Raw genomic sequence first — 24110 nt, forward strand, 5'->3', positions numbered from 1 at the left:
GAGCGGCGGGAGGGGGGGGGGGTGTCCCCTCCCGCTCCTCCGGCATAACAACCGAGCGGCTTTTGGCCGCATCGGTTGTTATGTTTGGATAGCCGATCGCCCGCTCTAAACAACGGTACCGGGATGATGCCTACGGCTGCAGGCATTATCCCGGTATAGCCCCCGAACCTTAATCGCGCGATAAAAAAATTGACGGCGTTAACATGGGTTTGTGTTATTGCCGTTAATAACGCGTTTAACTGACAGCACTTATATATAATATATATATATATATATATATAATCACACAGGAACCAATGAATTGGATTTTAACAAGCAGCAGCTGAAAAGGAGTCTGGTATATGAAGTCCCAACAGAAAGCTGCTCACTAACTTTTAAAGTGACAGAACTGCAAATCCCAGCCTGCACAGCGGGAAGAGGAGAATTATGGGAGAGATTATAAATTGATCTGCAGACCTGGCCCAGCTCTGTTTCCTGGATCCCCTTGTGAGAACACCATTGATGAGGATGAAGTCCTGACTCAAGACAGGGAAACCTGTACTGCCCACTGACTCAAATTGTATGGCAAGAATGGACACACAGTCTGCTTGCTTCGTTCCCAATGTGAAAGAGAGAGAGCTACAGCCAGGGCGGCTGCCTTTATTGACAATATGACATCACAAAACATATGCATTCAGATTGGTTAGCTTGTATAATTCACTCCCATTTTACACGCCCCCCCCTGTGACGTCTGTACTTAGCACATGGCACACATTCCACAACACATGTAATGTCCTTTGTGCAATATTCATATACAGGGGTTCTTGGCCAGCTTCTGCAAGAGTTTAGCCATATATGGTATAAACAGTTCTTGTCACGGGACACAAAGTTCCTTCATTGAAATGAGGACAGAAGGGGGAGGTTGAACACATCTGTTCTTGATTTCAGTTTTGTCCTTCATTTCCAATGCCGAGTTTATAACTTTAAAACTTAACCTCATATCTGATCTAAACTCTCAAGGAAAATAAACACTATTGTGATATATACTTTTCACACATGAATATATAGATAATAAATATAAAAACAATATAAGTATATAAAAGAATATAAAAAGAAATCAAAAGACTATAAGAAGAGAAAACATTTTAGTGGTTCCAATAAAAGAATTAGCTTAACTCAAAATAGGATTTTTAGTATAATCCATCACACCATGTTGCTGTGTGGATTGCGGCCTACCAAGGGGCACACAGCCTGCAGCTCCAGGCCAGAGGGTCAGAACGCCATCTGTTTCCAGAAGGATGCTCTGCAGCAGCTCTACAGAATCCGCCCATTCACGGGGTCAGCAGACTGGAAGCCATCGTGACACGTCTGCAGCCAGGAGAATCATTTGACCGCTCTTTGGAGGACTGCTAAATGTGTACAGAATTGGTGATTGGGCTTTGCCCAGGAATCCTATTGCCTTCCATAAAATGCCACACTTGAACACAGATGCCCGTTATCCGGATCACATGGCATGCTATATCGCAGCACCAGCTATTTTGCATCGCTCCTCATCGCTGTTACATTGAGGGACCCTTGTCCATAGAGCTCCAACATCCTGGTGAAGAAAATCTAGCGAGTTCTTGCTTTTAGAACATTATTGCCATTCTTAAAGGGGACACTCTACTATACCTATAGTGTTTATTCCCAATAGACCTTGAGGTGTTATAGTCTGGCCTGGAGTTTCCCTTTTAGTACAGTAATATTTAATATCTACAATTTATTAGCTTGCTTAACAGCATTTCCTTCTTGCACCCAGACACAGAAATCAGCCCCTTTTGGCTTGTTTTATTAGGGGACGATCACTTGGATTGTGCAAGGGATTATGGGATGCCCAACTTGAAAATGTCCAACAATCAAAACCAGGGATACCTTTCTCCCTGTTTTACAGATTCCTCTTCCACCTGCACAAACTTGGTTCCCTTGTACAGCTTCTGCTGGATCACTGTTGGAGGAATGAACTGTTCCTTGTTGGTTCAGGACCAGCCCATTACAGGCTAGGCACTTGCAGTCCCTTGGCAAAGTAGCACATGTGGAGTAAACAGCATTTCGAACAATCTTCTGCTTTCCCTGTAGAAACAGATCCCTGTTCTATTGCTTGCAGAAATGCCAGCCCACCTGGTTGTTTTCTCTTCCCAGTCTTCCTGACTGACACACACACACTCCCCAGGGCAAGGTTGGATAAAGACTTGGCACACTGCAGTCTTCGAGAGAGCACTGCTACAGCTGGCTGTCTCTCCCCTTGTCTGTTCCTGCATCATGCTGATCTACTTACTATCTCTCCTTGCTGCTTCTCTGGTTGGGGTTTGTCCAACTGCCTCTTGTGGTGGGATCCTTCCGCCTCCTGAGCAGGGGTCCCTCGAGGGCAACCGACACTCTCCTCCGCACTACTTCGTCGTCCGCCCAACTGTCTGACTGGCATGGCTCATTGCTATTTAAGGGCTACCTAGTCCCATGCCAGGCCTACTCCTGGGGATTGGCTGAGGGCCCATAAATATGCAGAGCAGCTCCTCCTCCTTAATTCTGCCCACTAGCATCTAGCATGTTCTCCAACCTTCTAGATCCAGGGATTGCAGATATAAACAGTCTATAATGTGATAACAGAAATTATAATAGACCATTTTCCTGATGCCGCAGGAGCGTGACAGTAAGATTGGTGCTTAACACGTCGGATATAGGAGCTCTCTGTTCCATCGCACCAGCTGAGGCGCACGCTGCTTTTTGTATCACTTGTTAGTGACAGGGCCGGCCTCTGCCTTCCCTCACGCTGATACCCTGCTGTACCTGACACAAGATAAGCTTTGTAAGTGATTTTAACAAATAAACAAGATGGTACTACACTATTTCTGCTTTCTTGTGGCTCATTGCATTGGAGGCACATACTTTGCAGATTGAAAGAGATAAAAAGGGGGCTATAGACGTTTTATGCTTTAAAGGAGTTGTGAAGGAAATTTTTTTTGTTGCCTAAAATTAATGTCTGCAAGGTAGACCGACAGAATAGTGTAATGATTCTGTTAAAAAACAAGTAAATTCCTATTAAATTCCTTCATCTATATCACCTCCGGCATTCTAGTTTCTGTTCTCTCATTCACTTCCTGGTTTGCATCGCTCGTTCATGCAAGAACAGGGGGGCAAATCCACAAAAAACCTGCCTAACTTAACTTTTAGCAGTTAAGTTACACTGGCGGAAAATTTCTACCTAAGTGCCCGATCCACAAAGCACTTGCATAGATATTTTCGGCTGTGTAACTTAAGTGCCTCCGTCGCAAGGTGGTCTTCTCATCCAGGGGTGGCGATGACAATTTAAATGAGGCGCGGTCCAGCGCCGGACGTTCTGCGCATGCGTGTGACGTCATTTTTCCCGACGGGCAGCGCGCGAAATTACGTTACGTCGTGCTTTGTGGATTGCGACGGGACAATAGTTGCGTCAGGTAAAAAAAAAGTTATGCGGCGAAAAATAAAATTTAAAATTTAAAAAAAATAGCGGCGATCGAAAAAAAGGTATGTTTTTACAAGGTGTAAACAGTTTACACCTTGTAAAAGCATCCCTAATTTTACGCATGCAAAACGTAACTTACGCAGAAAACACAAAGCTAAAAAGCTTTGTGGATCTGCCTAAGTACTCATTTGCATACGCAAAGCGGCATTTCGACTCGAAATGCCCCCAGCGGCGAATGCGGTACTGCATCTTAAGATCTGACAGTGTAAGTGTCTTACAGATGTCAGATCTTATGCCTATCTTTGGAAAAATCCTTCTGTGGATCAGTTCCAAAGATAGGCACAGGGATACGCAGGCTGAACAGCAGTTCCGCCTGCGTATCTCTTGTGAGAATTTGGCCCTACATTTCCCAGTATGAATTGTGGCAGGCCCAGTAATTCACACCTCATTGAAGTCTATAACACGTAGAGAGTGTCCTGCTACACAGATGTAGTTCCCAGGAGGGGGTGAGCACATTACTGACCACCGCAGTAAAGCCTCCCTTCACGGTGGTCCGTAAAATCAGACAAGCAGGAAGTGAACAAAAGAGAAGAAATAGAGCAACTTCTGAGCAAAAACGAACAATGAGGAAGTGCAAAGAGGAATGTCTGCAGGTAAAGGATGCCTTTACAAAAAAAATTCCTTTACAACCCCTTTAAGCTTATGAAGAGGTGTGTGTGTGTGTGTGTGTGTGTGTGTGTGTGTGTGTGTTTTTATTTATTTTTTATTATTATATACTGATTGGATAGGACTGAGGTGGTGTCCTGGTAATCCGTGGAAGGATTGAGCATAGCCTGTGCGAGGCTTGAAAGAGACAGGATCCTGAGAAAAGATTCTCCTAATAAGCCTGTTGGTTAGTGTATGGTCTTGGATATCTGGTGAGCAGAATAGTATGGCACTTCGGGTGAAGCACTTTGAAAATTACACATTGCACTTTTAAGAGGCACGGTGGTGGATTATTAGAAGACCCGAATTTTATTATTCTTATTTCTGTTATCACATTATAGACTGTTTATTATATCTGCAATCACTATGGATTTTTGATTGACATTTTTTTGCACTTAATTTTGTTGTGCCCTTTTTTCATTTTTAGTATTTTAGCGCTGTACTTTAATATAGGATATTTTTTTTATTACGGTGTACTCATTTTATTGGCGCCGGTTCCTACTTTTACACCATTCACTAACCCATTTACAGACTCGCAAGCTAGACACGAGTCAGTGTTTTTACATAACCCTCTCTAGTAGTACACACTACAGGGGGCTACACTAGTAAAATTACATAAACTGCATGGCAAGCACAGTGGCTTGGTGATTAGCCTGTCTTCCAGCATTGGGTCCTTGGTTCAAATCCAACCAGGACACTACTTGCATGGCGTTTTGCATGTTCTTCTTGTACTTCTGTGGGTTTTCCCCACACTCCAAAGACCTGTTGTTAGGATAATTGGCTCCTGTCAAAATTGAAGCAATAACCTAAAATAGGCAAAATTTGGGTGTGTTGCTACCCCCACAGGAGCCGATGGTAATTTAGGTATTCTGCTCTGGTCCAACCCTAAGTGAGGTCTGCTTGCTCTTAGGTACAGCAACATCCCGTGAATTCAGCACAGGGCCTGCTTGCCCAGCATAGCACAGTACTCCTCCATTCCATCTACAGTTGGTGCGCTCCCCAACTACCCTACTCTTAGGCTTTTGTTTTTATGTGACCCCCCCCAGCTCTCAGGTGTAAGTGAATATTGTAGTTGCTTCACAGGGATGGGTGAACCTCCTCTAAACTACATCTCCCAGAATGCTCCTGTGTAAAGCCAGTCACTAGCTAAACAAGTTATAGCTTCCATCTTGTGGAAGAAAAGAGTTGTGCAGCTAGTAACATTGCCCTGTGTTACACAGGAAAAGTATCCTGTGTGTTTTTTGTGTACAAGACTGGTTAAACAAAACAACAAATCTCTGGTAGGCAAATCCGTGTACATATGTGTATTCAGTTGTGTAATGTGTATAGCTGCTTGACTGACTGGAGTTCTGGTCCAGTCTTAACCTTTATAAACCTTTTTAATTAACAGATCAGAAATATCAATAGTGGTTTTTCCAAGTTGAAGACTATTGTGCCGCTCATCCCCAAAGATCGAAAACCAAGCAAAGTGGACACACTGAAAGCGGCAACAGAATACATAAGACTTCTACATGATATCCTGGTTGAAACTGGAGGTTTTGAGGTAAAGTTGTATTTTTGTATATGGCTAATAATTTGGCTAAACACCTAGGAGAATTGTTATATAATCTCTGAGCCATTTTCCCATTAAAAGTACATTTGTCCTTTTTGTGGGTGGGGGAAAGAAAATTAATGTCCAGCTATGTCCTATGCTGGATGAATGTTTTTTAAAACTGAAAATATATCGTTTTGGCCATTAGATGTCACCAAGTATCGGAAACATTTCTCTGATACTTGGTGCCATCTATTGGTAAAATTAGGGATTTTAAAACTTTTTTTTTGTTTTGTTTTGTTTGGTCCATGCAAAATAACTTTGGCTCAGTCTAGCTGATTAAGCCTGTGCCACAGCTTTCCAAACACAAATATATAGTTGGAGTACCGTACTTGATGTAGCAATGTGGACTACAATTGCAAAGCATAGCGATTCCCTGTCATTTACTAGCTGACATCATATATGTGAGCCGACCCAAAGGGATTGTGGGATTAGTAGTGCCTCGGAATGGCAATTACTCTGTATGACTATGCACTTGGACTTCATATCCCAGGGATCTTTGCTATAATCAGAGAGAGTGCTGGAAACGGCATAAGAGACCAGAGACACGCGCTACGGTCTCTTCCTCCTGGGCCTGGTCTGTGGCGGACCTCTGTTCCGAGAGAGTGAGGTAGCGGTTTACGACATTCCAACCCGGCCGAGAAGGGCCAATCCCTGCTTGCTGATCTTCATGCATATATCCAGCATCACCCTGATAGTCCAACAACCCACACTTTGTGCTGTGCATAGGATGATCGTTGCGAGTGGAACAGCTGCAAGGACACCTGTTCAGGAATCGCTGTTCCGAAGGCATTGAATCGGCCTGGTCGTTGGTGAGAGGGCAATTGCCCACCTTTTTACAAACCTTTCTTTGCTGCTTCACTGGGACACTATGCACAGACAGCTTTACCCTGGGGAACCATTTTACTGCATCCAGGGCTGGACTGGGACAAAAATTTGGCCCTGGACTTCATCCAGACCGGCCCACTTTAATTTTGCAAACACGCACAAAAACATTATTTCATCAGTGACCATGACCAGCAGTGGCAGTACATAAATTAATTCATGCTTGTGCCCTTCTTTATTGCAGAAATACTACAGGAGAGGGTCAGAGACTGCAAAACGTACTACAGGAGAGGGTCAGAGACTGCAAAATGTACTACAGGCAAGGGTCAGAGACTGCAAAATGTACTACAGGCAAGGGTCAGACTGCAAAACGTACTACAGGCAAGGGTCAGAGACTGCAAAACGTACTACAGGCAAGGGTCAGAGACTGCAAAACGTACTACAGGCAAGGGTCAGAGACTGCAAAAACGTACTACAGGCAAGGGTCAGAGACTGCAAAACGCACTACAGGCAAGGGTCAGAGACTGCAAAACATACTACTGGATAGGGTCAGAGACTGCAAAACATACTACAGGCAAAGGTCAGAGACTGCAGACACAGTACAGGAGAGGGTCAGACTGCAAAACGTATTACAGGCGAGGGTCAGAGACTGCAAAACATACTACAGGCAAGGGTCAGAGACTGCAGACACAGTACAGGAGAGGGTCAGAGACTGCAAAACATACTACAGGCGAGAGTCAAAAACTGCAAAACATACTACAGGCAAGGGTCAGAGACCGCAGACATGCTACAGGAGATGGTCAGAGACTGCAAAACGTATTACAGGCGAGGGTCAGAGACTGCAAAACATACTACAGGCAAGGGTCAAAGACTGCAGACACAGTACAGGAGAGGGTCAGACTGCAAAAACGTATTACAGGCAAGGGTCAGAAACTGCAAAACATACTACAGGCAAGGGTCAGAGACTGCAAAACGTACTACAGGCGAGGGTCAGAGACTGCAAAACATACTACAGGCAAGGGTCAGAGACTGCAGACATGCTGCAGGAGATGGTCAGAGACTGCAGACATGCTGCAGGAGATGGTCAGAGACTGCAGACATGCTGCAGGAGATGGTCAGAGACTGCAGACATGCTGCAGGAGATGGTCAGAGACTGCAGACATGCTGCAGGAGATGGTCAGAGACTGCAGACATGCTACAGGTGAGGGTCAGAGACTGCAGACATGCTACAGGAGAGGGTCAGAGACTGCAGACATGCTACAGGAGAGGGTCAGAGACTGCAGACATGCTACAGGAGAGGGTCAGAGACTGCAGACATGCTACAGGAGAGGGTCAGAGACTGCAGACATGCTACAGGAGAGGGTCAGAGACTGCAGACATGCTACAGGAGAGGGTCAGAGACTGCAGACATGCTACAGGAGAGGGTCAGAGACTGCAGACATGCTACAGGAGAGGGTCAGAGACTGCAGACATGCTACAGGAGAGGGTCAGAGACTGCAAACATGCTATAGGAGATGGTCAGAGACTGCAAACATACTATAGGAGAGGGTCAGAGACTGCAAACATACTACAGGAGAGGGTCAGAGAGTGTGCAGACATAATTGGGCTGAAATTGCACCCGGGTCACATGTGCATTGCACAGATCACACAACGTGTTCCTGTGTTTTTCACTTTGCTGCACTAACTTGGCTGGAAGGGGGGCATTAGTTTGGGCACCTGGAGCATTTGTGCACATCACTTGTGGGGTGCCAAGGACCACCCCCCTCTGTGGCAGACAGTATCTCTTTGATTTGAGGGGGGAAGGAGAGGATATGTGCTAAGGGGGGTGGATTTCATATACAAGCCCCCTTGTCCTAAAGTGCCCCCTAAAACATATCCTCTCCCCCCAAATCACTCAAAGTGAACTGTAGGCTTGTTCTCCCCCACCTCTGGAAAACTTACTTTGCAGTTGTTCAGGCATTTTTAAACGAGCAGCTTTGACTCTGCAGCGTGGTGAGCCTCCTCCTCCTCTGTGTACACAGGAAATATCACACAGCAGGAGAAGGAGGGAGCGGGCTCAGTTCTCTCCACTGCACTATGCAGTCTGCAATGTATGTGTGTATCAGGGCCAGGCTGCCGGGGACTGCGGGGAGAGATGTCGGCTGACTTGGCTCTCTCTGCAGTAAAAAGTGTAGCTTGTGGCAGCGTGAAGGAACGAAAATAGCCCGCACAAGCTGCTGCTCAGCAAGCCCTCGCTTATACAGTACCCTGACTCTGATAAGCAGCGGTCAGCAGAGAGCAGAGACTCGGAGCTGTCACTGAAAATTGGCCCACTGAAGGATCGGCCCACCGGGAATCTCCCGGTCCTCCCGATGGCCAGTCCATCCCTGACTGCATCTCTATTTGAACATTGTACATATACACCTGTCCAGGGCTGGTGCAAGGATTTTTGACACCCTAGGCGAAACCCAATTTTGCCACTCCACCCCTTTCCCCCTGCCCATGTAAACCCTGCTTTTTTAATGGGAAAGGAGAAATCCCCCAAGGTGGGGCTTTAACGGTAACAATGAATTCAGGAGCGTAATGATTACAGTAGAATTTATTATGATTTAATACAAAAAATATAGTAGAAAACAATTTGTTTAAAAACAAAGTACATAGGTGCGTGATGGACTCATCCACAGGGATAAATTCAGGCCCTACGCGTTTCAGAATACAGTCCCTTTTTTCAGGGGCCAATGTCCGTGTGGGGTTGTACTGTATACAATATAGATAGAAAATATTACATCAAAACAGATTACAGAAAAAATGTTTCTGGTACATAACAGGAAAAACATGAATTTTGTTCTACACAATACATATGTCATACCCGTCACCATGTATATGAACTATTAAAGGACCGAAGGACATCAAAGCAGTGGCGCTGTGGCTCCTGAGATGGGAAAAAAGGAGCACAAAGACGGCATAAGAGGGCCTCACTCTCCTTCAGGCAAACCCGGGGCGAATATGCTGGAACATCAAAAAATATATACACTGCCCCTGCAGAGCAAAAGACAGTGTGTGTGTGTGTGTGTGTGTGTATATGTATGTGTATATATGTGTGTGTGTGTGTGTAAAATATATATATATATATATATATATATATATATATATATATATATATATATATATATATATATAATGTGTGTGTAAATCAGTGAATATAATAAAATATCAAAGTTATTGGTCATATGTATAAGTAAGCCGGACAGTGAAAAAATGTACTGCCATCATGAATGTATAAATGATTAAATAATGGGATAATGTATTAGAGAAAATGAAGACATTAAATGACAGGGCTCAAAGCTGCATACCTGTAAAGGAACAGGTGGAATATCGGATGTAACCAGAGAGGTCAGAAGAGAGCTCTGTATAAGGACTCTGTGCTGGTTTTAAACCCTGTTGTACACTTATGTTTTTTTACACAGAGTTTCAACCAGCACAGAGTCCTTATACAGAGACATGTCTTGTCAGAATTAATGCTTAACTCTTGCTTTTCCTTTCAGGTCATGTTCAAGTGGTACTACTCCATTGTACGTGCGTGTGTGTGTGTGTGTGTGTGTGTATAAGATACCTTTCTCTCCAGATTTGTTTTAACTTGTATTATTGTGGAGGAATTCTTCTGAACAAGGACTGTTATCCAAAGATTAGTTGTTCTATTGCCTACTTTTTTGCAACAAAATCTTCCTTGAGTTATTCGGTAAACTTTAATAGAATATACATTTTGTGGTTTGGCTTATTACTTTAGGGTTGTGCAAAGATATTTGAACCCAGAGTGTCAGGTGGGTTGGAATGTTCCCAGGGTCATGATGGTGCAGATGAGCAGGTAAATCCAAGCAGTCCCCAAGGGGCAGTGTTAGATTTACAAGAGCTTTAGATCTCATTACATTCAGAGATGTAGAGCATCACTGAGCTCCTGAACAGACTGAGGTACAACCTGGCAGCACCGGATGGACCGAAACATAATGTCCCAGAGATGTTCTTTTGGATGTAGGTCAGGTGAGCGTGGGGGCCATTCAATGGTATCAATTTCTTCATTCTCCAGGAACTGGCTCCACATGAGACCGGCATTGTCGTGCACCAGGAGAAACCCAGGACCCACTGCACCAGCGTAGGGTCTGACAATAGGTCTAAGGATTTCATCCCAATTCCTAATGGCAGTCGGGGTGCCATTCTGCATCCCTCCATGGATATGCCTCCCCAGACCATCACTGACCCACCACCATGGATATGCCTCCCAGACCATCACTGACCCACCACCAAACCGGTCATGCTGAATGATGTTACAGGCAGTATAAAGTTCTCTGCAGCTTCTCCAGACCCTTTCACGTCTGTCACATATGCTCAGGGTGAACCTGCTCTCATCTGTGAAAAGCATGGGGCACCAGTGGTGGACCTGCCAATTCTGGTGTTCAATGGAAAAAGCCAATCGAGCTCCACAGTGTCCGGCAGTGAGCACAGAGCACACTAGAGGACGTCTGGCCCTCAGGCCACCCTCATGAAGTCTGTTTCTGATTGGTCAGAGACATTCACACAGTGGCCTGTTGGAGGTCATTTTGTAGGGCTCTGGCAGTGCTGATCCTGTTCCTCCTTGCACAAAGGAGCAGATACCGGTCCTGCTGATGGGGTTAAGGACCTTCTACGGCTCTGTCCAGCTCTCCTAGAGTAACTGCCTGTCTCCTGGAATCTCCTCCATGCTCTTGAGTCTATGCTGGGAGACACGGCAAACCTTCTGGCAATGGCACGTATTGATGTGCCATCCTGGAGGAGTTGGACTGCCTGTGCAACCTTTATAGGGTCCATGTATCGCCTTGTGCTACCTGTAGTGACACTGACCCTAGCCAAATGCAAAACTAGTGAAAAACAGTCAAAAGATGAGTAGGGAAAAAACATGTCGGACGCCTCCACCTGAAAAAACATTCCTGTTTTTGGAGGTAGTCTCATTGTTGCCGATCTAGTGCACCTGTTAATTTAAATTAACAACCCCCTCTGCTACTTGACTGACCAGATCAATATCCCAGGAGTTCTGATTCAAAAGTATTCCTTTAATTTTTTTTGAGCAGTGTGTAATAAAAATAGAGATCTAATATCTCCAATAAATGCAGCTACGACATGGATGGACTCTTTCACCTCTGTCACTCAACATGCTCTATTGAAAAAAAAAAAAATTGCCAGACCATGAAGCACAGCTTTGCGGCAGCAGTAGCGTGGGTCTGTCCAGTGGCCATTGCCTGTTTTTGACAGGTGCCTGAGGTGAATTAAAAAACGCGCTTTAAACTGCCTGTTTTTGTGGCGTGACAGTGCCCATGTAAAAGGGGAATTAAAGTAGGCAAACTTTATTTTTATTTTCAATTTGGATCGCGTAAGGGAGGGCTAGAACACCTGTCAAGATTTTTATTCACCATTTGTGCCCCTTTCACTTCCTGTCCCATAGCTAGACGGGTGAGAGGAAATCACTGCAAATTAAGGGAATTCCTTTGGGAACCCCAGGTCACTAGAACTGGTGCCCCCATTGGAAGATCCCCCCCCCCCCATACTGTTCTGGGGACAAATGCAATTTTGGATTGTTACTTTCACGTTCGATGATAATGGTAAACGAGACAACTGGAGAGGGTTAATCTTCGAAACGGGCACATAGAGCAAGAAAAACTGACAAATGTTCTAATCCGTCTCCACTATCCAAAGCTGAGAAAAGTTTTTTGCCTTTTTAGTTATAATTGAATTTGACAAGTTATGCACTGTCTACCATCGTCTGGCAGCTGGCTACTGGCCAGTAGTGGAGAAGAGTAAAAAGGGAATCTGTCAGGTTCTTGTCAGAAGCTTTCCTAAACAGATTTGCTGTGCCTAATTTAGGGCCCGGTTCTAGCTGTATCTTGCTGCTGCAAGAAGCAGTACAGCTTTACATGCTGGTTTCTAATTGTACTCAATAGGTTTGTACAGACTCCTGTGAAAGTGTTACCGGTAATTGCTGGACTGGTGAAAATACGTTTTATTGTTGGCTGTTTAACTTAATGTTTTGTTTTCATCTTTAGAAAATAGAAGATGTTCCTGACCTAGAAACCCCTGAAAGATACATGGGCCCAATTCCTATGAGATGTGACTTTATGGGCCCTACCGGAATGCCATTTATGGTTAAAACTGAAGACCCAATGGGCTTGTGGAGGGCAGCGGGAATGTTTCCTGGATACCTGGGTTTCTTACAGATTAACAAGAGTGGCAAAGTGGTATGTATTAAATTTAAGGGTAATGTTCCCTTTTAGCTTTTCTTTTTTTCAATACATTTCTTCTCTTGGGTGCAACAGCCAGGCATATTGTATATCTAATCGCATCAATATATTACATCTAGGGTCAGTTTGGCCTTGACAGTTACCTACCCTTGGCTATATTCTTCAGCTACAAAATGGCCATTACACAAACCTATAGAATGTAAGGGGTTCAATAATGGGATTTGTAGCTGGCTGCCACAGTAGCTCCTTTATATGCAAATCTCACCCTGCCCCGTACATTTCAGTGTGGGGGTAGGACCTTTAAAAAGGAAGCTGGGTCCTGATCTGGAGCAGGGGCTGGTGAGAGGGATAAAGGTGAGTTGCTGTTCACCCACACCATGCATCCACACTGTGTGGGTATGTTTTATGGAGGCTGGCATAGGTGGTGGTCTGTAGTCCAACAGGCATATGTGACAGCTGGTGGTGTTGCCAGCCCAAACAAGAAGTTGGGATTTTTAGCAAATCTTTATGAATCTTTCTGTACTCCATTATTTCAATATGGTAATCTTCCTGTCCTAGGGTGACACCGTACTTGGCAGCATTGGCACTACATAATACCTCCCTCACTTATTCAAAACAGGAGAAGTTATTTTGCTTGGTCAGAGCTTGCACCTCTTTTCTAATTGTGGAAACTTGTCTACTATTTTAACCCACTTCTGCCAATTAAAACTGAGGGTTACTTTGCAGGCAAAAGCAGATGAGGATAAAGGAGACACTTGATGAAACTACGACCTTGGTGAAAACTGTAGTGAATTAATCAGGGAAAACTGAAATCCAGAGTTGCACTTTTTTTTTTTCTTTACTATTTTTGTAGCTCTTGTAGCCAGGCACTAAGTATGACGATTGAGAGAAACACTGGCTGCAGCTGCTGCCCTGCAGCGTTAAACCGGTTAACAGCTGTATGAGCAAGAGGAAGGTGCTCCTTAACAGGAAGAGTTCAAAAGGCTCTGGCTCTACTGTAATCAAGAGGTTTTTTTTTTTGTTTTCACTACATTTTCCAGAGGGATTGACAGGATGAGGGGAAAGAGCTGACATTTCCCAGGCTGTACAGGACACCGCTTCCTCTTGCCATGAGGGAGACCGGTGAGTGCCCACCCATCGCTGTCCAGTGTGCACCCCCACTGCTGCACATTGGCAGCCTGAGTGGGATCTGAAGCTCTGAGTTTGGGGTGCAGATATCCAGAGTCACACGGGTGCAGAGCATAGAGTGGACTAATCTGTGACTGGATGGTGAGCTGCAATATCATTAACTGGTGAGCTGCTGCTGTGGCATGGTTGCCAACATTCTGCCAATTATTATGCTTTTTGTTTGTCTGTAGGTGAAGTACTACTTTAATTAGGGAGCAGGGCATGCTTTGGTAGGCATGCTTGCAGTAACTTTTATATAACCAAGTGTGTCGGGGGCTGAGGGGGGGTTCTTGGAGTCGAGGCTCATAATTATAAAGTGTCTCTGAGGTAGCACTACACTCTACGTTGCCACCAAACTGTTCCAGCAAAGTCTGTCACTTTTTGATGTTTTATGTTCACAAATTATCATTGTGCAATGTAACCAATAATGCAGCCATTTAATTAAAAGTGTAACGGTTTTGTGTGTGTTTTTTTTTTTTTTTTCACCCCCTTACCAGGCATTTCAGAGTGGTCATTAAACCTACTGCTGGTAAGTAGTAACATCAAAATCAACTATTTTTTTTTGTTTGTTTTTCCACAAATTCTCCATCTATGTCCCTGGTGTTTCAGGAGTGTCCTTAATTGGAGCCGAGCAATCTCCTTTCACAGATGTGCTTGAACCAATATGCTATAGGCCCCCTAACCTGGAGATAAGAATTCTGATCTCCTGTCAGTTAGGAGTAGATACAAGGCAGGGCAATGTTATTGTGTTGACAAGGAACTTCAATTTCCTCAAATATTGACTGGGCAAATGGAACTACTCGCTCATCTAAGGCTCGCCATTTCTTAAATGTCTTTCAGGACAACTTCATGTGTCAATTGGTGGATGCCCCAACTAGAAATAATGCTTGGCTAGATGTGTGAATTGCAAACATGGATCTGATTGCAGATCTGGAAGTAAGGGATAACTTTGGGAAATGGCAATCGGAGTAATTGCATTCAGCATAAATCGTAGGAAAAGGTGGCAAGAGGGTAGTGCAAGAACACTTGATTAAAAAAAAAAAAGCCAACTTTTCTAAACTGTGTTATATACTATAGGATATTAAAGATGATCCCATTTTAAAAACCTTGATACTGAGGAAAATTGGGAGGGCTTTCAGAACGTAATAAATTTATTTCAATAGCCAATGCATTTTGATGGGCAGCTAAAACAGACCATGAGAGAAGCATAGCGGAGGAGAGCAGATAACCATCTCCCACCCGGCCTATTGTAATAACGCTGCCCGGCGGGAGCACTGCTATCCCAATGTCATCCCACTCATGCTATTTGGACACTGAGGCACACATGTTGTGCTGGGCAGCTGAGCACAGCCCTGGTACCATGTGATCGCTGTGACCAATCAGACATGGCATGTCGTTATAAAAAATGGCTTTTATTCATAGCCGTTGTGCGTTTTTATTCTGTAATCGGTCAAAGTGATTACATGGTACAGGGCCAATCATGATGGACCCTTACCACGTGATGGCTGTGGCCAATCACAGATATCACAGTTGTACACAATGGAACACGAACGGTGTAAAAACTATTGTTTATACATCAATCACTGTGATGAGAGTGTGTGTGTGTGTGTGTGTGTGTGTGTGTTGCGTGTTTCCCTTTCCAGAGTGGCCTAAGAGTTGAGTAAGGTATGGGCTCATTCTTGCCCTCCCCTACCACCCCCCCCCCCCCCCCGCGTCCTCATAGGCCTGATGCTTGGATAAAGGTCTTGCGTTTTAATTGTGGTGGTTTTGTGTTTTGATCCTAAGGGGAACCCCCCAGAAAAATCATCCTTAAGTGGTACTTCAGTCATATTTTTTTATATCTTCATCTATACAATCCTCTGCCCTTGTTTTAACTTTGGATAGTAAAACATTGGGGTTTTGTTCTGCCAGTAAATACCTTATACAAACCACTTCCTGTTTCTTGTCTTGTAAAAAGCTTAGGCTTATGACATCATGCACAACCCTCTCTAACTCTTGTGAGAGTTTGCCAAAGAGGGAGGGGGGTGAGTCAAAAGAGGGCCAATGAGAGCTGCAGAGCTGGAGGTGTGCCTCTGTGTAAATCCAGGAAGAGAACCGGCAACACCTTCAGCTGCCCACAGTTAAAATAGGTGCGGCCAGACTTGGTGGAGGGAGATTTTCTGCAAAATATTTGGCAAGTACAGAATCGCTATATATATGATATGAAGCTTCAGGATGGCAAAGATTTTATTACAAATTATGTGAGCAGACTGAAGTTCCTCTTTGTTGCCACAATCTTGGATGATTGCAGTGAGAAAACGGGTGTGAATTCATGATTTTTGCACAGCACAAAAATCATGAATTTTATATATTTCCAAAATCAGTATTTATTCAGGGTAAAATCTGTTCTGTGTTTGAGTACGGTACCATAATTCATAACATTTACCTGAGATGCCTTCTGTAGTCCTGCATTATGCCTGCTGTAGTCAATTCCTCCACTAGATGGTGCTAGTGATATTTAATGTATTTTTCTGCATTTAGTTTTGTGCTCTTGCCTTTTTTTAGGCTTCAAATATGATACAAGATAAATAACACATTGCAAAATATTCAACAAGCCTTAACTAGTCCCTTATTTGTGTTTTTAGCAGTGTGGTTGACTTTTGATGCACAACACATTTAAGGCCGCTTGGACTGATCCCCCTCCTGAGTCAGGATCAGATCAGTACCAAGACAGATGTCACATATGTGACATCGGTGCCATTTTTATAACTGTAGCTGGGATGGCTAATAACCATTTTTCCCCATGACAGGCTGCCATTAATGTTGGGGGCATTGCTATGATTTTGAAGAACTCCCAAAGTACGTTGTGAAAAAATCTGCAGTGTGTTGCTGTGAACAGTGCCAAGTCAGTGAGAGAGGCTTGGGGGGGATTGTGTAATGAAACCTGAGCTCACTCACTGTCCACATTCTGTGTAACACATGTTCCAGCCCAATATGCTTTTGTTGGGCAGGGGTGTGTGTGTGTGTGTGTTTGTGTTTTTTTTTTTTTTTTTTTTCTTTTAGCTCAAAATCTGCCATACAGTTGGGAATCAAGTAATATTTTTACAAATTGATGGCTAAATTACATAATTTTAAGCACTTCAGAGCCCCTCAATGCTCAGTAGGCCCAATCTGCAAGGGTTGATGGCTCGTTTTATCTGAGGTAGGGGGAAACCGGTATACAGTGGAACCTTGGATTCCAGGAGAATGCTTGTAATCCAAAGCACTTGCATATCAGTTTCCCCATAGAAGTCAATGGAAACTACGCTAATTTTGTTCCACATTGACTTCTATGGCACGCAATATCGCATGTGGCCAGAGGTGGGGGGGCGCCAGAGACTCGGAAATACTCAGAGACCGCTCGGCTGCTCTCGGAAACCTTTTCTGAAAGGCTCAGGAATGGAGCATACCCCCTCCCTTTTAGAAAAGGTGGTGCCCTTCCTGAAAAGCGTCCCTTAAGGAGAGCTGGACCCAAGACCCTGTGCAAGGACTGTATAGCAGACCTAGTAAAGCGGCTACAAAGCTCAGATCTTTTGGTCTCCTTACTAAAGGAACTTGTGGATGGACTTTACAATCGTTCCGCTCCTTTTTGGACAAGCACCCAACACTCAAGCCAGACCATCCAGTCCTCTGCCATCCACTTCCAGGGAGGATAGTGACTCAGGAGGAAGCTGCAAGCAAAGCCAGTTCACTCAAAGCAGCAGGGGATGAGGCTAAGGAGGGGTTGGACAGATGATCGTCTAGATATAAAGTTATCCTTTGACAAAGTGAATGAGTTGATTAAGACCATTCATACCACTCTTGGCGTTCAGGAAGATAGTTGATCTATCCCTACATGATATAATGTTTGAGGGCCTGGGAGAAACTAAAGCGAGAATGGAAGGAACAAGAAAGGGCTCAGTTTTTCTCAAAATCTCTCAAGCATAAGTTCCCTTTTGAGGAAGACGAATCGCAAGTATAGGAACAAAGGCTGGAACTAAATGCAGCCTTTTCCCATGTTTCTCGTAATACTGACTTGATATTGAAGGATGCCATGGATGAATGTGCAGATTCCCTTCTAAAAAAAAAAAAAGCATGGCAAATCTTAAATGGGCCAAGGCCTCAACAGTGGTAGCCAGAAACTTGGCGCATTGGCTAGAGCAGTTGAAGCAGCACATCAAGGGAAGTACTTCCTGAGGATCTGTTGCATACCATCCCAGTTCTGTTGAAGGCAGTGGGATATTGAGCGGATGCCTCGACGGAGTCAATCAGAATATCCGCTAGAACTTCAGCCCTGGTGAGTTCGTCACGAAGGGCGCTCTGGTTAAAGACTTGGTCGGGAGACTCCGCTTCTAAAGTGACGCTCTGTGATCTCCCTTTTAATGGGATCTGCTTTTTGACCCTGACTTGAAGGCCATTTGGATAGGACTGCAAATAAGAGACTTCTTTTAGTCAGAAATTGTCATCCTCTTTAGCAAACCCAGGCCCCCCAAGGAAACAGGTTATAAGAAACCCTGGGGTACACAGAGGGGGAGAGGTAGGGCTGTTCTGGTGTCACAAACAGCCAGCAAAAAGCCAATGATGGTGGTCCTGCTGCGGGAAGGAGATTTATATTCCCCCCCCCCCCCCCCCTTCTTCTTTTTTTTTTTTTTTTTTTTTTTTTACGCCGATCCCCAGCGTGCAGGACAAGGCCCTAGCACTGATATCCCTTTAAGAGGATCTGAGGTATTAGGGAGTAATTTTTCCAGTGCCTCAGGAGGAGGAAGGGCTGGGGTTTTACACTCACATTTTTGTAATAAGAAAACCCTTTGCTTGGGGTTTTTTTTTTTTTCTTTTTTTTTTTACCTAAAACTCCTAAATTGGTCCATACGCTACAGAAAGTTTTGTATGGATCCGGTCTACTCCATAAGGAAACTGCTTACAGGGGGTGTGTTTTCATGGCTTCAATCAATCTCAGGGACGCTTACCTGCGCATCCCAGAGGATTTTGCGTCTGGCAATTGGCTTAGAGAGCAGGATAGCCCATCTGCAGTTCAGAGCCCTGCCTTTTTTAGTCTGTCCTCGGCTCTGAGGGTCTTCACCAAGGTGATGGCAGAAGCTTTGGCACCTCTGAGGATCCAGGGAACCATGATAGTTCTGTTCCTGGACAATCTGCTTCTATTGGCCAGCTCAAAAAATCAGCTGCTGGCAAATCTGCTGCAACTTCTGGTGCGGAACAAAGTATTTGCTGCAGGAGATCATTTCCATCCTGGAATTTCTTCATGATGGACTGGAGAAGGGGTTAACGGTTGGCACCTTGAAGACACAGATGGCCGCAGTTTATCTTTTTTTTTTTTTTTTGAAGTACAATTATCAAGAGATCAATTAGTTATTGGGCTCTTTAAACGCTTAAGAACTGCCTACACCATATATACGTTGGCAGAATGGCACGGACAGGCATTATCACCTACCTGTACATGGCCCTTTAAATGCCTGCCATGTGGTCGCGAGCACACCTGCCACCTTCCCCAGTGAGTCGGACCGCGGATCCCGCGGACTCTATCACTGCAGGGATCCCCGCGATCGTCTCACGGAGGTATAGAGCGGGGAGATGCTTGTGTAAACGGACATCTCCTTGCTCTGCCTAGTAAGAATGACACTGATCTCGGCTCCGTGTACTTGGAGCGGAGATCAGTGTCGTGACAGAGCCCATCTCCCCTACAATTAGAAACACAATGCAGGTAACACTTAACCCCTACAGCGCCACCTAGTGGTTAACTCCTTCACTGTCAGTGTAATTTTCACAGTAACCAGTGCATTATAATAGCACTGATCGCTATAATTTTTTTTTATAAAAATGCCATAAAACTATCCCCTATTTTGTGAACGCTATAACTTTTTTGCGCAAACCAATCAAACGCTTTATTGCGATATTTTTGGTAAAGAAAAATGTAGAAGAATACGTATCGGCCTAAACTGAGGAGAAAAACTTTTTTTTTTTTGTTTGTTTTTTGGGGATATTTATTATAGTAAAAAATATTGAATTTTTTCAAAATTGTTGCTCTATTTTTGTTTATAGCGCAAAAAATAAATCGAGATCAAATACCACCGAAAGAAAGCTCTATTTCTGGGGGAAAAAAAGGTTATTTTGTTTGGGAGCCATATCGCACGACCGTGCAATTGTCAGTTAAATCGACGCAATGCCGAATTGCAAAAAAGTGGCCTGGTCTTTGCCCACCAAAATGGTCTGGGGCTGAAGTGGTTAAGGCAATGGCTAGGTCAAGACCAGTGACTACAGTCCGGTCCATAAATATTGGGACATCAACACAATTCTAATCTTTTTGGATTTGAAATTTAAACAAACAAGATGTTCTTTAACTGCAGACTTTCAGCTTTAATTTGAGGGTATTTACATCCAAATCAGGTGAATGATGTAGGAATTACAACAGTTTGTATATGTGCCTCCCACTTTTTAAGGGACCAAAATGGGACAGTTGGCTCCTCAGCTGTTCCGTGGCAAGGTGTGTGTTTATTCCCTCATTATCCCATTTACAAGGAGCAGATAAAAGGTCCAGAATTAATTTCAAATGTGCTATTTGCATTTGGAATCTGCTGTCAACTCTCAATATGAGATCCAAAGAGCTATCGGTGAAGCAAGCCATCATTAGGCTGAACCAAAACAAACCCATAAGTGAGATGGCAAAAACGTTAGGTGTGGCCAAATCAACTGTTTGGAACATCCTTAAAAAGAGAGAATGCACCGGTGAGCTCGGCAACACCAAAAGCCCTGGAAGACCACGGAAAACAACTGTGGTGGATGACCAAAGAATTCTTTCCCTGGTGAAGAAAACGCCCTTCACAACAGTTGGCCAGATTCTGGACAGTTCTGGAACATCCTATGGACAGATGAGACCAAGATCAACTTGTACCAGAGTGATGAGAAGAGTATGGAGAAGGACTGCTCATGATCCAAAGCATACCACCTCATCAGTGAAGCATGGTGGTGGTAGTGTCATGGCGTGGGCATGTATGGCTGCCAATGCAACTGGTTCTCTTGTATTTATTGATGATGTGACTGCTGACAAAAGCAGTAGGATGAATCTGAAGTGTTTCGGGCAATATTATGTGCTCATATTCTGCCAAATGCTTCAGAACTCATTGGACGGCACTTCACAGTGCAGATGGACAATGACCCGAAGCATACTGCGAAAGCAACTAAAGAGTTTAAGGGAAAGAAGTGGAATGTTATGCAATGGCCAAGTCAATCACCTGACCTGAACCCGATTGAGCATGCATTTCACTTGCTGAAGACAAAACTGAAGGGAAAATGCCCCAAGAACAAGCAGGAACTGAAGACAGTTGCAGTAGAGGCCTGGCAGAGCATCACCAGGGATGAAACCCAGCGTCTGGTGATGTCTAAGCGTTCCAGACTTCAGGCTGTAATTGACTGCAAAGGATTTGTAACCAAGTATTAAAAAGTGAAAGTTTGATTTATGATTAATCTGTCCCATTACTTTTGGCCCCTTAAAAAGTGGGAGGCACATATACAAACTGTTGTAATTCCTACACCGTTCACCTGATTTGGATGTAAATACCCTCAAATTAAAGCTGAAAGTCTGCAGTTAAAGCACATTGTGTTTAATTTCAAATGCATTGTGGTGGTGTATAGAGCCAAAAAGATTAGAATTGTGTAGATGTCCCAATATTTATGGACCTGACTGTATCAATTTGGGACTTGTGGTCCTGCAGGGGCCAACTAGGAAACCCTTTGAACCTCCTGGAGGAAGCGACAGTAAGAAAACTGCCTTATTGATGGCAGTAACCTCCGCCAGGAGAGTCCGTGAGCTGCAGGCTTTTCCCATAATTGAACATTTCCTAACAGTCTTTCCAGATCGGATAGTCCTGAAGGTGGATCCAAGCTTTCTTCCTAAGGTGGTCTCTGCCTTTTCATCAAAAGTTTTTTTACATAAAAGATAGATGAAGGATGGATGGCCGCACTCCAAAAAACGTACAGGTTGTCTTTTATCAAATGAACAGCAGATACATCACCAGATCAAAACAGGAACAGGGGAACAGCTGACGTTTCGCACAAAATCAGTGCTTAAGGTTTTTTATACTCTTGACATGAAGAGATGTTTAATACATTATCTGGAATGGACTAGACAACTTAGGAAGTCAAATTCCCTTTTTGTGCTGTTCAGGGGCTTGTAATGGACAGCGTGCTTCCAAAAGCTCAATAGGAAGATGGCTCAGAACAGCCATTGAAGAAGCCTACAAGGGCATATACCACCAGATGGTATCCGGGTCCACTCAACTAGGGCATTTGCAACATCCTTGGCTGAAAGGGCTGGCGCCTCACCCGACCAAGTCTGTAAAGCCACAACGTGGACAAGTTTGACATTCATTCAGCATTATAGAGTTGATTTGCTATCGGCTTCAGAGCAGGCCTTCGGCCGGAAAGGTCCTACAGACGGTGGTCCCACCCTAGGGTGAGGGGTTTTTTTTTTTTCTCGCTAATCGTCTCCAGGTGCTGTCCTGAAAGACGCTTTGAGAAAACCTTAGTTGGACTTACCGGTGATGGTATTTCTAGATGTCTTTCAGGACAGCAGCCATTACCCTCGATGGTGGTTTCCAACATGACTAGCACTGTTATTATGTGTGTATGTTTTGTTATGTTTAAAAATTCTGTCTTTCAGCATGGCTGGCGGTTTCTCGTTTACGACTGAGGCCATGGTGGAAGTGGGCTGCCTTTTTTTAAAAGGGTGTTATTCAGTGTTTCCTGGGAAGTTGGGTGGAGCTAGGCTCTCTCCAGGTGCTGTCCTGAAAGACTTCTAGAAATACCGTTAAGTCTAACTAAGGTGTGTGTGTGTGTGTGTGTGTTTTTTTTTTTTTTCTTTTCTGGCTACAAAAAGTAAAAATTTTAGGACCGCAACAACCCACAATGACAGGACAACTCTGCTTAGAACTAATTTCAGGTATTGAGAAAGCATGTGACTTACTCCTCTTCCATCGTGTGACAGTGCTAGTGCTTTGTAACTGGCCAGGTACCAATGCTCGGTCCTGTGTAAGTTCTAACTAGAATAGGCGCTTTCATAGGATTTTGACTAGCTGCAGGAAATGTAAGCACAAAGAGTATAGGCTTTTTTCAAGAAACAAAAAAAATAATCAGGCTTCTGTACTTTAACACAAACAGGAGGACTATGCTCTCAAAGATCTATCCTCTTGTCAGCACATAGCAATTACTGATCTCTTATTTGTTAATGTCTGCTTACTTGTAGCCTCTCCAGACACCGTACAATCTTCTGCAATTCGGCCATGAGTATTGACACCTTGGATGTTTCAAGCCTTCTCATACACAACAAGCTACATTTCTGGACCAGAATTCAAGAACTACTGTACTTGCGTTGGCGTGTCTTCAGCATTGTTATATTTTCAGTTATGGATGAATCCGCTCTAATGTGTGTTTTTTTGTGTTTGTTTTTTTTGTGATGCACTTTTGCTCTTTCACATATTTATGTTGCATTAAATAGTAATTTGTAGAGTATCCACTAGAGGGAGCTAATACAATATTTTTACAAGCCTTCAGCTTTAAAGATAACAAATGGGCTGCTTGGTGAGTGCTGTGTTTTGTGACCTGACCAACTCTGTGACCTGACCAACTTTGTAAAACGCAATAAAGCACAACTATTATTTAACAAAGCAGGAAGCTGAGTCTGCATATGAAATGAGAAGGAATCGTTGCCCTCATGTTCATATGCAAATTATATGTGGGGGGGACGCACATCTTATCTTCCAGTCCATTCAAAATTGCATTTATTTATTCGGATAATATTCTAAAATATTAATATTTTTGTTGTAAGCAATGTATTTGTTATTGTAAGTTTAAAATAAATGTGTTTTTTTTCTGGCAAGCTACTTTCTTGTGCAATGTGTGTTTTTTATTTTTTTATTTTTTCAATGCGAAGGTAGTCTTCCTGTGCAGATAGCAGTTTGATGTTGGGAGCTTTTATTTTAAAATGTGGATATTTCTTGTGGTTTTGGTTTGGTAATTGTTACCGTAGTCCATAAGTTATTGTGAGCCAGTGGCATACCCAGAACCTTCAGATCCCCAGAGCAAAAAAACATGAGGGGGGGCCTTCCCTCCT

General features: G+C 43.8%; 1 protein-coding gene across 6 annotated transcripts in view; it reads left to right on the plus strand.

The window, feature by feature from the left end:
• Positions 1-23613, plus strand: part of FIGLA (folliculogenesis specific bHLH transcription factor) — a 44597-nt gene extending 20984 nt beyond the window's left edge. For all 6 annotated transcript variants that reach the window (XM_040345854.1, XM_040345852.1, XM_040345853.1 and 3 more), the window contains 4 exons: positions 5553-5705; positions 12629-12820; positions 14488-14519; positions 23244-23613. In XM_040345854.1, the coding sequence (XP_040201788.1) occupies positions 5553-5705; positions 12629-12820; positions 14488-14508 (366 nt within the window). In that variant the 3' untranslated portion in view covers positions 14509-14519; positions 23244-23613. The remainder of the gene's footprint in view (positions 1-5552; positions 5706-12628; positions 12821-14487; positions 14520-23243) is intronic.
• Positions 23614-24110: the final 497 nt, after the last annotated feature.

The sequence above is a fragment of the Rana temporaria genome, chromosome 3 (assembly GCF_905171775.1).
Source record: "Rana temporaria chromosome 3, aRanTem1.1, whole genome shotgun sequence".
Taxonomy (NCBI): domain Eukaryota; kingdom Metazoa; phylum Chordata; class Amphibia; order Anura; family Ranidae; genus Rana; species Rana temporaria.